The sequence below is a fragment of the Aythya ferina genome (genome assembly GCF_964211825.1).
Source record: "Aythya ferina genome assembly, chromosome: 2".
Classification (NCBI taxonomy): domain Eukaryota; kingdom Metazoa; phylum Chordata; class Aves; order Anseriformes; family Anatidae; genus Aythya; species Aythya ferina.
The window spans coordinates 5,497,742-5,511,732 of record NC_140297.1 but is presented as its reverse complement, the minus strand read 5'-3'; the positions used below and the strand labels follow the sequence as shown (position 1 = coordinate 5,511,732).

General features: G+C 52.9%; 1 protein-coding gene across 3 annotated transcripts; it reads right to left on the bottom strand.

The window, feature by feature from the left end:
* Positions 1-247: 247 nt before the first annotated feature.
* LOC311430929 (cryptochrome DASH-like) lies at positions 248-12,843 on the bottom strand. Of its 3 annotated transcripts, none has more exons than XM_084507894.1 (14): positions 12,753-12,843; positions 11,819-11,991; positions 10,319-10,412; positions 9,419-9,549; positions 8,770-8,918; positions 8,345-8,433; positions 7,310-7,383; positions 6,053-6,142; positions 5,355-5,434; positions 4,272-4,331; positions 3,162-3,319; positions 1,698-1,817; positions 850-1,026; positions 248-624 (listed from the first exon to the last, which is right to left on the bottom strand). In XM_084507894.1, exons 1-14 carry the CDS (start codon positions 12,807-12,809, stop codon positions 517-519), a joined length of 1,560 nt encoding a protein of 519 aa, XP_084364020.1. In that variant the 5' UTR covers positions 12,810-12,843; the 3' UTR covers positions 248-516. The 3 variants fall into 3 exon arrangements, with proteins under 3 accessions (XP_084364020.1, XP_084364021.1, XP_084364022.1); XM_084507895.1 differs by having other exon boundaries at positions 248-621; XM_084507896.1 differs by lacking the exon at positions 850-1,026.
* Positions 12,844-13,991: the final 1,148 nt, after the last annotated feature.

Sequence of the window (13,991 nt, the reverse complement as noted above, 5' to 3'; positions counted from 1 at the left end):
TTTGTGCTCCATGTTGGCTGTCTTCTCAAGGCAGTCCTGAACCCCTCTACCTAAATAACTAAGAGATTTAGCAGAGTTATGGGATTATTCTTTACCAAAGAGGTCCGAGTGGATCCCTAGTGGTAATAAATCCCAGAGCCGCGTCCCTTCTGCTGAGAGGGGCCTGCTTCTAGGCACTAGACATCCCCTGAAGTCTCACTATCTGTGGATCTCTGTTGCGTCAGTGGAAATGAGGAAGATAAAACACTCCAGCAGCAAATTTTTTAATTGCATAATGAGCAGTGGTTTAAAAGCTTTAAGAATGAAAAATCAGCATAACAAAATTTGCGCTAAATGGTTCTTTCTGAGTACCTGCTGCACAAACCAGCTGCTCCAGTTTGTAAGAAGAGGTAGAAATGGAGCTTGTAACAGCTATAAGGAACAGTGCCAAGCAGGAGGCACTGGAAAAGCAGCAACACCTGCTCATAGTCCCAGTGAACTCTTCTCCAGCTCTTCTTCTGATGTGGATCGCCTCCGTCACTCATCTTTCTTGCGAGAGAAGTAAAAATCTATCCCTCTGTCCTTGTGCTGCACTTGGGCGTGAGCAGGTCCTCTCCTGCCCCGGGGATGGGGGCTTCTTCCCTGCTGCAAAGGAGAGACGAGCACTGAGACACTTCTGCTGCTGCGCTGGGCACAACGCAGACTTGGCACGCAGTGTCAGGAAGAAAAACGTGCACGTGGCTCTTCCAGCCCCCAGATACGGGGCAAAAATTTGGGGTTGGCCTGAGAGGCATGGTTCTAGTCCTGGATTTGGGAAATGAGAGTTTCTTGTAAGGTTTCCCAGCCCGTCCCAGCTTTCCCAGTACTCACAAGCCTCTGGTTGATGTGCCTGCTCCACTCCGGGGCCCTCACGAGCGGCTGTGGGTAGGTCTGGCCCAGAATTACGCCCGCCTGGCAGAGCGTGGCGCTGCTCAGTGCCCACGGGGCGTGGGCATCAGCTCCCGCAATGCCCCGTAGCTCTGGCAGCCACAGCCGCACGAAATCTCCCTGCAAACAGAAGGGGCAGGGTCCAAAACTGAAGGGTCCAAAACTCCCCAAAAGTTGCATTTTTCTTTCCAATGACAGATGGAAACCAGCACTAGCTTAACTGCACACCACGGTGCTTGGCTAAACGAACCCCGGGATCTCTCCAGCTGCGTCCCCTGCTAGGAAAAATTCTGATTCCTGCTAAATTCTTCCTGCTACAGTGGTAAAAGGGAATGCTGCTACCTAAGGAACGGGGTGGAAGCAGGTAGCCCAGGATGCGAACGACACCAAAGCGATTGGAAAGGGCAATCTGTGTGCTTGGAGAGAGGCAGAGAAGCCGCAGGTTTCATCCAGCACCTCCTGAGGTGCCAGGCGAGCAGCTGAGGCTCTCCGGCCACTTCTGAGTCCCTCCCGAAGCTGCTGGAGGCAGGAGGTGCGTGACACCGATGGGAGGTGGCCGCCACCCGGAAGAAACGCTGACGAAACCAAGCCGCGGGGAGTTGGGGAGTGCAGCAGGCTGCAAACGTCAGCTTTTCCTGCACAGGGAGGAGGAGGAAGCTGCCCGCCTGCCGGCAGAGCGAGCACAGGGCTGCGGTGCCCACACGGCGCATCGATCCCCGGTCCCTGCAATAGCAAGACGAGTTTTGCTCTGCTGCTCGCTGCGAGGCAGCCCGGGATGATTTATAACTTACGTTGCCATCGTAGTCCAGGCCTTGTTTAATCACGTTGAATTTCCTCTTGTCCCTGGGGTCGTTGCCAACGCCGGCGCTGTACAGCCAGTTGCCGTAATTGCTGCAAACGTCGTAATCAACCTCGAGGAGAGGAGGAGGAAAGGGAAAGCTTGATCACAACTCCCCCAGCCTTCAAGGGCTCACGTTCCGAGATGGAGCAGCCCGGAACATTTCAAATACTCCAGAAATTCTTCCTGGAGACCACAGACAAGCAAAATCATCCCTGCAGATCCCATTAGGCAGGCTGGAGAAAAGTCTGAGGGAAGGGAGTGAGCACACAGAGTGCAGGAAGCTGCCACCAGCACAAAGCAGCAGTTGAGTTCCTGCTACACTTGGATCTATTCGACATCTCAAAAAATCTATTCTGCACCTCAACAAAAAGCTCTCAGGGATGCTTGTGCAAAATGGAGCCAGGATTCTGAAAGAGGCACAAACGAGAGCAGAGCACGGTCCTGCCTGAGTGCCCTTGGGATTGCCAGGATCCTGGCCACTCCTAGCTCTTAATCACCGCTAGCTTTGAGCACCAGGCTTGTCCTGACATGAATTAAGCTGGCCTCTGCATATCACACCCACCTTTGTCAGCCACAGCTGGCAGATGCCACCAAAAGCCAGGCATGAAGCCATCCAGAAATGTGTCAGCGCCTTTGTGCGTGTGGGTGCCCCTCAGCTGTGCCAAACCAGGCTTCAGGGCAGCCCGTACACACACGGCACTCAAGGTACAGGACTTAAATCAGTACTGAAATGCAGATCTTGGCTGCCAGAGCCCAGCTCCAAGGGAGCTCGGAAAAGTTACATTAATAAAAAAAGGCTCTTTTAATTAATTAACAAAAAAGGCTCTTTTAATTGCCTGTAGGAGGGAAGTGATGGTTTCGTTGCACCTCCAGCTGCTCTCGTGAGCGGAAAGTTTCCTGAATATCCACAGCCTCTGGCATCCCACAGACGAGGTCTTCCTGGAAAGAAGCTGTGGGGCCAAGGGCAGAAAAGCAACCCAGCCATTTAACCGGGACTGTGTGAGTGCTGACTGGCACAAGGGAACGCTGCTCCCCTTGGCAGGGCGGCCGCTGACTCCCCAGAAGGAAGAAAGATGCCTCCAGCCAGGGTGGAGCCCCGTGGAAGCTGAGCCAGTATTGTCCCTGCTTGCCTGCTCCTCTCTGGGTGATTTCTCCGTCCACATCACCGCAAGGATCTGGGCCAACCCTGGCTTCAGTGGCCTGAACGCATTTCTTTTTCTGTTCTATTTCTGGGCTGCCCTCCTCCCCAGCCTCTGGGGCGAGCAAATTAGAGCATTGTTAACGTTATCTATGTTAACGTTATCTATGCTTGACAGTTTTATTGAGTATGACAGATTTCTGGCCAAAACTCAACAAGAGAAGAACCAAAATTATCACTGCAAACTTCCTGGCTACCTCTTGGCTTCAGCCTTACCAGCAGGTGTTCGAACCACTCCGCCCCCATCCTCCAGTCCAGCCCCAGGTCCTTGGTGAGGAAGCTGGCGACGTTCTGCCGCCCTCTGTTAGACATAAAGCCCGTGGCAGCCAGCTCCCGCATGTTGGCATCGACAAAAGGAACCCCGGTTTTGCCCTCTGCGGAGACAAAAGGCGCTGCTGGGATGTGACAGCATTTTTTGGCACTCAGAACCGACCCGTGTGCATGCATTCATGGCTATCCGAGCAGGTAAAACAGTGCCAGTGCGCAGCAGCAGGGAGAGAAGTTTATGCTGGGGAGATTTGCTGATGTTCAGCTCTAAAACACACTGGGAAGTAAACTGAATGGAAAAGTAAAATGAGAATTTAAAAATAAAAAGGTACAGAAAAACTTCAGCTTGGAAAACCAATGCATCAGGTGGAATTGGAGCAAAATAAATGTACAGACAGCAGGGAGATGGGCCAAGGACAACAACAAAAAAATGTTGAGAAAGGATGAAGAGCGGAGTGGGGTGTATGGGACAAGCCCCTGAGGATTAGCACCTGAAAAGCAGAGAGCTTTGTCTGTTGATAAGGAAAAAAATTGCTGTAGCTCTGCGTGAATGGACACACATGGCAGTAATGTGGAGAAAGATCCACAGATGTGCATGTCACTCGTTTGATACTTTAACCTGTTAGGCCCTCTGAGTTTTAATTTGGGATACTATCTTGGCTATTCATGTGACAACAAAGTTATAAAAGTTAAAAAAAGAAAACAAACAACAAGTGTATGAAAAGGCTGTGTGGCACAGCAAAAGGTGAGATTTATTCTAAGGCTGCTTTAACCTCACCAAAACCTCCTGGAAGAACAAACCTGGGCAGGGAAATCTACCTGCGGTTCATCTCACAGCCTGTGGCAGACAGAACCCGGGTATTTATGACATCCTGGGGGCCTGCTCCTGGTGGTGCTCGGTCTGGAAAGGCAGGCAAACATCCTGCACTCACCCAGGGTTCTGTGCTTGTTTGGTGATGAGAGCACAAAGTACAAACCTGAGCTGGCGCTGGGGCACACGTAAGCATGCGGCAGGTGGAAATCAAGAGCACAGCTAGCCAAGCCTCTTGTTCTACTGACCTTTCCAGCAGTCAAAGAGCTGAAGATCCTTTTTCCAGGGGACCTCCTTACTCTGAAGCCCTGTTGAGGATAAAAAGGAAGTGTTTGTGAAGACAAACGCTGACACAAGCATTTAAAAATGAAATGCTGACAGCCAGAGGTGCCTTGGCTGACACAAGACATCAGGATGGAGCTAGCCCCTCTGTCATCACAAACCACATTCCTTCTGCACAGATTTAGAGATAATCTGTTCATCCTACAAAGTGTTGTAAAGGGGTGCCTGGTGCACGCAGGCGATGCTCAAGGCCTTCTGAATTTTGATTATTTGGCTTGCTGGTGTTTGCTGTTTAACTTAAAAATGGCTCAGACCTCCTAAGCAGCTAGAGATACGCTCTGCTCCAAGGTAATATTTTCTTGTTCGGTTTTATCCCAGCACAGTGCGTGTGTGAAATCCATTTTCGCAGCAGATACTGACCCCAGAATTACTCTGCAGAAGCCCCTGGTAAGATTTTGCTCCTGCAGCTGGGTAGGAACAGATAAGGAGGATGAATTTTAGGTCTGCAGGGGTCCGATGGCAATTACAGCTCTGCACGGTGGGACGGAGACAGCAGGGACTCAGCTCTGGCTCCAGACATCTCAGTTCAGGCCCACCACTGGCACCAGGTACGATTCGAAACGCCACGGGGTGTTTGAAACAGCCACTTGGGCTTGGCAAATGTGACTCAGGCCCTAAGGGAGACGCGTGCCCCTCCGCAGCCACAGCTAGGTGCCAGGCAGAATGCCCAAGGGCATCTAAAAGTGCTGCCCGAAGGAAGAGGGTCTCTGGAAACAGCACTTTTACTCTTGTTGTGCTGCTGTTTCCCACTAATATTTGTGATACTGTTCCCTGTAGTTAATCAGATTGGAGGCAAAACTTCACAGCAGCCAGGACCGTGGTGTTAAGGCACTTCTGTGCAAAAAGCAACTCACCAGGAGCGTCCCAGGGCAGTGACACAAGCACTGTACCAAGGGTGTTTGTACATCACAGCGCCTGCAGCCTCTTCTCTTCCTTTCCCCGTTTTAAGACCATCCCTTTCCCCTCCGGATACCGAGACCCGCACGCACCTCTTACAGAGAAAATCCTTCTGCCGTGCTTCAGGGCCACGAATCGGAAGTAATCCCGCCACAGCAGTTCAAACAGGACCCTACAACACAAAGCCAGGCGTTTGAAGAAGAAAACAAACAAAGAGAAACACACACATAAGCGAGCAAGAGGTCAATATCTGTCGCTTGAATTGGAATTGGGCACGAGCGAGCTCAAGGCCAGCCCAGAGATGGATTCACTGACCCCAAGCACCCCGCAGCAGCGCAGATTCCCCCAGTGCCACCTGCAGGCGCGCAGGTGGTGGGTGAGGAAGAGCAGGGATCACCGGGCTGGCTGCGTGAAGCCCGCTTCCGATCCCTTCTTCCCCTTTTCTAAGGCGTCGTGCTCGTGGGCAGCCAGCTGAGCGAGCGCAGGGCCCTTTTGCTGATTTACAGAGATCCGTCTTAAAAATTCTGAGCAGAAACCCGCCACCGATAGCCACGACAAGTGGCATTAATAATCCTCACTTATAAAACGCCTGAAGCCTCTGGATGTCAACGGCAGAGCAATAAACCCGTCCTGAAACAGAAGTGTGGTGAGCCCCAGAGGAACCAGACAGCAGGCACAGGCAAAACGAGCATTAATTAAGAAGAAAGTTAACAAATCGCTCTCTCCTGTGCGTGAGACGCCAGTTTCCTTTCCAGAAAACACGCGCCACAGCCATCACGCAGGGTCGTACCAGTAGGTGCTATCGTTTGCTCCTCTCTCTTTTTCATACTTCCGTAGCTGCTCGTAGATGTAGCGGGGTGAAATGCAGCCCAGCGCCAGCCTGGAAGCAGAAGGGAGATGTTTGGAATTCAGAACAGGGCAATGCCTCGCAGCCTGGTGTCTCCACAGAGGGCACGGAGGGGCAGCTTTGTGCTTAGAGCCTGAAAAATCTCGGAGGTCTCTTTCAACCGAGATGATTCTGGGATTCTGTGAAACCTCTTCAGCACCTGCCTCTGCTGTCCAGCTCCTTCCCCTCCAGACCAATTTATCCCAACATCCAGGGCTCCTACAGCTGCAGCACCCACGTGTCTCGTTTGAGGAGCCACAGAAGGCGAGTGGCTTGCCGAAAATCTCAGGCAGGGTAGGAAAATAGGGAAGCAAAGCCAGCTCTGGCATTTCAACCCTGCAGGCTCCTTCTGTTTGTTCCCCCATCGGTGCCGTGCAGGGCAGAAAACAAAACGCAGACTCCAGCCCGATGGAGAAGGGTGATAAGACCCTAAGATTTTCCCAGAAATGTATTTGAATGCTATTCTTCACCGGGGCTGATGGAAACATTTGACCTTCTGGTGAGTTTTGGAAAACAGGAAGAAAGGATTTGAGTTTTTCCTTAATTGCTGACCAGCTGCACGCCTCAGCAATGCCCAGCGTGAGGCGTGAACGGCTGCAGCCGGAGCCGGCCCGGTGCTGATTGTCTGGCAGAAGAAGATTTCGGGCCAGGCAGATCGGGACTGGCTGTGCTGGGCAAACGGCCAGCTTGGAAAAAAAAACTCGAGTGGCCACAACGGAGAAAAGAACTTCCCAGTGGCCCTGGGATCCCCAAGTGCCAGCAGGTGGAGCCATCCACTGCGAGCACTGAAGCAGAGGGCTGAAAATAAAAATTCCTGTCCTGGAGCAGCCCCGGAAAATTGTTTCGCGTTGCAGTTCTGTGCCACAGATCCACAAAGCAGCACAGAGCCCGCACTGCTGCTCTCAGCACGCTCAGCTCCTCACTGCTACCCTTCAGCAATTCCTAACTGCAGGACTGTTCCCGGGGAATAAAGAGCCTGATAACAAAGAGCAGTTCTGAGACTGCTGTACCCCGACAAAAAGGACAAGGGAATCACACTCAGGCCCCCGTCCATGCTAAACGAGTGTTGAGCAAACAGGTAACATCGCTTTAGGGTGGGGGCAGAAAGGGAGCTTAAACCTCACAACAGAAGTTGTTTTTGTTTTTGTTTTTGTTTTTTACCATGGTGCGAATTTGGTTGAGTAATCCGTTCCTATCAGCCCGTTCCGAGTCTCCTTGTACGATGCAACCAGGTTCTGGGCGAGAAAAGAACAAACGACTTTAATACCTGACGTGCCACCTGCTAAAATGTCTTTTATGTCAGAGCCAGGACGATCCGGCAGGGCTGGGTTCCCTCTCACGGCTGCCTGCAAGGGTTACAGAGCTGCCAAATGACAGCCTGGAGAGCGCAGGAATTAATCAGGCCAGCTCTGGGAAACGTGTCACGAGCCGTGCTCCCTGCTCCAACCTGCAGCGCGTTTCTTTCTGCAAGCACTGTGAAACACAGCACAGGTTACGAGCACTAGCGAGCTGTTCCGGCTCACCAAGGGCTGATAATATTTGCATAACTGTAAAAAAAAAAAAAAAAAAGGAGCATCCAGCAGTGATCATATTAGTGCTCTCTAAAGATTAAAAGCTGTCCGTGCTCCCCAGCACCAAGCAAACGCAGGATTTTCATAGCACAGCTGAAAGAATCCCCTGGAAGCTGTGTCAGTGAGCGCACCGGACAAATCGTTTCTGAATTATTTGGCCACGAGTTTTTGGGCCAGACTGCTGGGAACGGCTGGCTGTGGGCAGCAGGCTGGCTCAGTTGTTCCTCACCCCAAACACAACTGCAGCCCTTCGGGCTCCTTTTCACTCCTCCAAAACGGAGGAACTGAATTGCTGCTGACGTGGGAAGGGAAAGCAACACGAGGCAAGTCAAGGTAAAGAAACCAAAAGATGGTTCCAATTCCCTAAAGCTGAAAAAAAAATAATACTAAAAAGGGATGGCCACTAAACTATGTTCCTAAATATTTGTCTTACATTTCCAGTTCCTGGATGGCTTCTTTTTGATTTAGTTTGTCTCGCTGTAACACTGAAATAATGCTAATTCTCTCCTTTGTACAGTGCTAATACAGGAGCTAAGGAATTACTAGGAAGTGAACTGCAGCCTCACCCACTGGTACAGCTGGAAGGAGGAGGGGGAGGATGCAGAGAAGGAAATGTGTGGGTTACCGTGTCCCAGAAATAATACTGGAGCCTCGCTAAAGCCTGGGTCTCTCCTCCACGGCAGGGGAAGGCTGTTCGTGGATCAGTCCCAGGATCTGCCACAGAAAACATTACCAACAAAAATCAGCCTCTGGAAAGCACCTCAACGGCAAGGAGCTTAAAAACAGGACGCTCAGCACGAGGGATGCTGCTCCGGGGAAATGCAAGGTTCTGCCAGAGCCTTGCTTTGAAAAAGGGCCACATCAGACACTCAAAACTGCTGATTAGGAGAATGTTTTCCACCCAGGGCCTGCCAACCCAGCTCCTGCAGGCAGGGAATTTACCAGGGGCTCAGCTAGTGTGTGAAGGGCAACCGCTGCCTTGCGAGGCCTCCTTCTTTTGGTTCTCACTAAGGAATTCACGGGAGCAGCGGCCAAATTCTGTTTTCTTACCTTTCTGTCCCAAATCCTCCATCGTGGGGATACAGCCTTCTTCCACGCCCGGAGCCAGAGGCTTCAGCTGATCTGGCAGCTGCAGGGTTGGTCGGACCTTCCCCTCGGATTCCACCGCTTTTCGGAACTGGGTGTAGACATCGGGCAACCTGCAGGGATCGGAGCGCGGTCACATCTCCGTAGGAGAGCCGTGGAATTTCTGCCGTGTGCCCTCCTCACAGCCCTTCACTAATTCGCTTTTTGCTTCTGATGTAAACGGTGCCTTTTCCACTTGTGGCGTGTCCTGATGGGGCGATTTATCTCACCTGAGGGGCGGATTTATGGCACCTAAGTTTTAATCACCCCCAGGACTGACCTCAACGTACAAATTTGCAACCTCAGGCTGCCTTTACGATCGATGGAGACCAACAGGCATCATTTTGGACTGGCTTTTCTGCCCTATTTTATATATTTTCTTTAGGATACCACAAATCATTCAACTATGAACGAGATATCAAGGGATTATTGATGGAGGCATGAAGGGTCCACACCCAGAAGGCTCCTGTCACAGGCAGTTCCATCACGACCCCTCCTAAAACCCCTAAAACCCCTCCTGGGCATTCAGTGGAGCGAGCAATCAGTGGGACAGGGGAGGAGTGCGTGGCATCACCTGGCGATGGGCCCGAAGGGAAGGTCGTCGCGGTGGTACAGCGTGGCTGCCCAGAAGGGCTGCACCTCCACCCCGTGCTGCTCGCACACTTGGCACAGCTCCTTCTCCACGTCCAGCTCCTCCTGCGTAGCCTGGGGAGAACACAACGCGGTGAGAGCACTGCGGGGCCAAACCCAGCTGGCATTTGCACTCTCCGTTAGCAGCACTGACACCAGAATGGGGAGGAGGTGAGAGCAAAGCTGCTCTGAGGAGCCAAATCCACCACCAGACGCCCTGGAATACTTGTTACAACCTCAGAGATGAATGTAAAGCGGATAAACGAGGCCAGGCTTTTTCCAACAGCCAAGCAGAAAAAGATTCAACAAACTGCCACTCAGGGCAAGAGGCTGGGTTATCATCTCGTGAGCAGTGAAGCTTGATAGATATTTTTGCAGATATTTTACGTTTGCATGGACTGCAAAGGTAACTGGGCAAATACATGGACAAGAAGTTTGTTGATCAGTAGGGAACATCAGGACAGCACTCCTGCCTCGAGAAGTTCTTCAGCCACGGGATTTTGGGGGCTGGGGAGGTATTTAGGGGGAGCATCTCGCCCTGCTCCTTTGGTTTTCTCTCCCCATCTGCTACTGGGCACTGCCAGGAGATGAGTTCCAGGACAGGTCAGCGAGGTGCCAACCCTGCCGGCAGCCAGGGCCCAGATTCCTGCTTCCTTCCTCACCAACAGCTGCAATCCAGCCAGGAATCCCACCAGACACCGACACCGCCCCCCTTCCAGGAGCTCGCCAGCTTGTCTGGAGTTGCAACACCCCAGGGAAGGAAGGCTCTGAGCGTACAGGACCTGCATCATGTAGAAGAAACCTCGCTAATTTTACCTTTTAACCATGACAATACTTCTCTTACCTCTTCATGGAAAGCTACGACTCCAACGCAGCCCAGCTGAGTAATCAGATCACGGACCACATCTTCTGGCTTCCCTTTTCTCACAACCAGGGTACTGCAAACACAAAAGGTTGGCCCCAATTACTTTTGATGTCATCGCTGGTTGTGTATAGAGGAGCCCAGGCACCCGGGTGCCCGTTCTGTGAGGAGCACAGCCAGCCTGTGGAGGCAGACAGACAGGATTTGACTAGCCCACATTTTTTTTAGGAACCACTGAACGCAGTTTGCAAGCCACTGAGGCAGAGTTTGCACTGAACACATTCCTACCAGCCCGGAAGCCTTAGAAAGGATGACCGGGCAGAAAGCCAGGCTGTTACCTAAACGTGAATCTGTCAGATCTGCTCAGCCTCACACACGCACAGGCTGAGATTCGAGAACTGAATCCTCTTCCGATCTCCTTCACAGGTAGTGGCAGCTTGTGGGCAGACCCCCCTCTGCTTTCATGTGGGATCGTTCAGAGGAATTCTTTCCTCATCTTAGTAAGAATCAACAAAACTCCCCTCCCACACTGCAACCCCACAAACTGCCCGGCTGTGTACCCAGGGCACCGGGCCAAAAGAGAAGCTGTGGTGAGAAAGCTGGCCAGAGGTGGGTGCAGAGAATTCCGGGCAGAACCATCTCTCAGCAGCCACTAAGGGTGGCCCAGCAGCATTCAAGCAGCTCTGGATCTGTTCGCTGCAGGGTGAGGGTGCAGCTACCCACTGATCACTTGTTTCAGCCCCCCAAAACACCCCAAACCTGCATGGTCCACACCACACTGCAAACGCAGAGCCATTCCTCATGCATCTCCTGCCAACGCTGTGCTGCCCTGGGAGAAGACAGGCTCGCTGATGAATTTTCTGCTAGGCAAAGCCAAGTGTTCCCAAGTAATGGGATCTCTTTCATGCCCTGGTCTACCCTAAGTATAGTTCCTAAAGGTACACGAAAGAGGAATCCCTGAAGATCCCCTTGCCACGGCGTAGCCTGCCAAAGGGAACAGGTTTGCTGGGACAGGGCATGAGCAAATTTAACTCCAGTCTCACAGGACAGGACCCACGGAGGTCTGGCAAGCCAATTCCTGAGGAAAACTTGCTAGGGACAAGGAAGGAAGCATGCCGAGGTGCTTGGTGCCACCGCCTGTGTCTCGGACAACTGCAGTTCGTGTCTCTGCAGGATTCTGGGCAAAGAGCTGAGGCTGACACCCATCTGTGATATCTGAGGTCAGGAACGCAAAACCTGACTGGCACACAGCCTGGATGTTACCTAAAAGTGAAAAGTTAGCCTCAGTCCCTTGCAGATGTCACAGCAAGTCATCCAAACAGGGCTTGGGCAGTGACCAACGCTAACAGAAGGGCTGCTGCTCTCTGGAACAAACCATCATCGCAGCCCCAAACTGTCAGGATTTGACTCACAGCATAGATAAGTGTTGAAAAAGAGAAGGAAAAATAAAATAGATGTGGTATCTCTATGGTGCTTTCTCACCTTCCTTTCTTCTTGAGCGTTTCCCTCAGATCTTTCACACTTTCCAGCAGAAACCTGAGCCGGTGCGGCCCCGTCTTTGGGAAGCCGTAGCAGTGCGTGCCCACGTAGTGCCGCGGGTCGAAGCAGTAGAGGGGAAGGAGGTAATTGGCATTGCTGGCTGCCCAGTGCAGCACCTGGAAATACAGAGGGCCTTGACAGCACAGGTGTGGGGGATTTAGGGTTGGGGTTGGGGTTGGGATTGGGATTAGGGTTAGGGTTGGGGTTGGCATTGAGGTTGGGGTTGGAGTTGGGGTTAGGGTTGGGTTGGGGTTAGGGTCAGGGTTAGGGTTAGGGTCGGGGTTGGGGTTAGGGTTGGGGTTAGGGTTGGGGTTAGGGTTAGGGGTTGGGTTGGGATTGAGGTTAGGGCTAGGGTTAGGGTTGGGGTTGGGGTTAGGGTTGGGGTTAGGGTTAGGGCTGCGTTAGGGTTAGGGTTGGGGTTGGCGTTTGGGCTGGGATTGGGGTTGGGGTTGGGGTTAGGGCTAGGGCTAGGGTTAGGGTTACGGTTAGGGTTAGGGTTGGGGTTGGGATTGGGATTGGGATTGGGGCTAGGGTTGGGGTTAGGTTTAGGGTTGGGATTGGGGTTAGGGTTGCCGTTAGGGGTTGGGTTGGGATTGGGGTTGGGGTTAGGGTTGGGTTAGGGTTAGCGTTAGGGTTAAGGTTGGGGTTGGGACTGTGTTTGGGGTTGGGGCTGTGGTCGGGGTTAGAATCGTGGCTGGGGTTAACATAAGGGGTAGCATTGGGGTTGGGGCTAGCATTATGGTTAGGGCTGGGGTGAGGGTTGGGTTTGGGGTTTGGGGGGGGCCACCTCTCCCCAGATTACCCATGAGTGGGGTGGCATCGGGGGTACTTGCACAGAACCCCCCCTGCTGAGGGGATTTCACCGGCCGGGCCCTACCTGGTTATCGTGAGCCCGCAGGTCGCAGCGCAGCAGGCAGACGGCCGCCCTCGCCATGGCCCTCCCTCAGCCCGGCCCCTCAGCCCTCCCCGTTCCTTCATCCCGCCCCGATTCTCCTCATCCCTCCCCATTCCTTCAGCCCGCCCCGGTTCTCCTCAGGCTGCCCGAGGCTCTGCAGAGCCACCACATCGCCACCAGGCCCTCCTCGAGGTCCCTTCCAACTCCCCGTCTTGGTGGTTCACCTGGAAGCCCCGAGGAGGCACGGAGACCGTGGTGTCAGCCTACTGCTTGCTCACCTGCTGCTTGCGAGCTGTCACTTCAGCAATAAAAGTTGTGATTCCCAGCACTGACGGCAGCAAAGTGAGGCTGGCCTCATCCGATCGTTTCCATAATTCGGCGTCGGACAGCGGGGATCACGCATCCCTCGCTCAGTCTGCATTACTCACTGAATTGTTCCTCGGGGTCTTTTTATTTTTCATTCAGCTGCTCTCATAATACAAGGAAACGTTAAAAAACAAAACAAAACAAAACAAAACAAATCATCTGCGTGGCTCCCTGGCTGAGGTCTCCAGCCACATCCTTCTCGTGTCTGCTCCGCTGGTGCTGCTGGGCTGGGCGAGGATGGAGAGGGGTTACTGGTGATGTCAGGGGTCAGGTTTACATGAAGGAATTCTTCCAGACATACCCAAAATGCTGAAAGGGACATCAGGGCGAGCCACACCGGCTCTTAAACACCCACCAGATTGTAGCACCCTGATCCTACAGAGTCCTGGAGAGTCCCGGTTTTATTTTCAGCGCTGCGCGTTGGCCGCCTGCGGGAAGCGGCGCCGCTTCCCCACGTGCTCCCCGTGACACAAAACCTCCTGAGTCCCTTTCTGTGGGCTCCTTTTCCTGGCTCAGCAGCCTGCCAGGCCCTCTGCAAGAGCCGGTGACTCATCTCGGAGGCCTCCTGGTTGGTGAAAGAAAAAGGAGAGCCGCAAACTTTGGCCCGCGCCCAAGGAAAACACCGCCGTCGGCTCACAGCGCGCACGCTGCGGAGGGAAGCCTCTCCCCTCATCGCACCAGAAATTAAAGGGTTTTATCAGTCCGGTTTAGTAAATCTTCCCTGTTTGCCTCTGCCTTCATCGGGCCAAGGACGAGCAGCGCAGTTGGCTTCACTTCTGTCTGCAGACGAGTAATGACATCCGCTGGTGGCTTGCTCAGAGCTGGCACTGCGACTCCAAGAGGTCTTATTTAAGG

Bases quoted from the DNA above. Each gene is read 5' to 3' on its own strand.
- LOC311430929 (XM_084507894.1), bottom strand. From the start codon at position 12,809: ATGGCGAGGGCGGCCGTCTGCCTGCTGCGCTGCGACCTGCGGGCTCAC. The intron at 7,384-8,344 runs GTAACCCACACA...TTTCTCGCCCAG, and splicing joins AGTATTATTTCTGGGACACG to AACCTGGTTGCATCGTACAA. The intron at 6,143-7,309 runs GTAAAAAACAAA...TTCTGCTTCCAG, and splicing joins TCAACCAAATTCGCACCATG to GCTGGCGCTGGGCTGCATTT.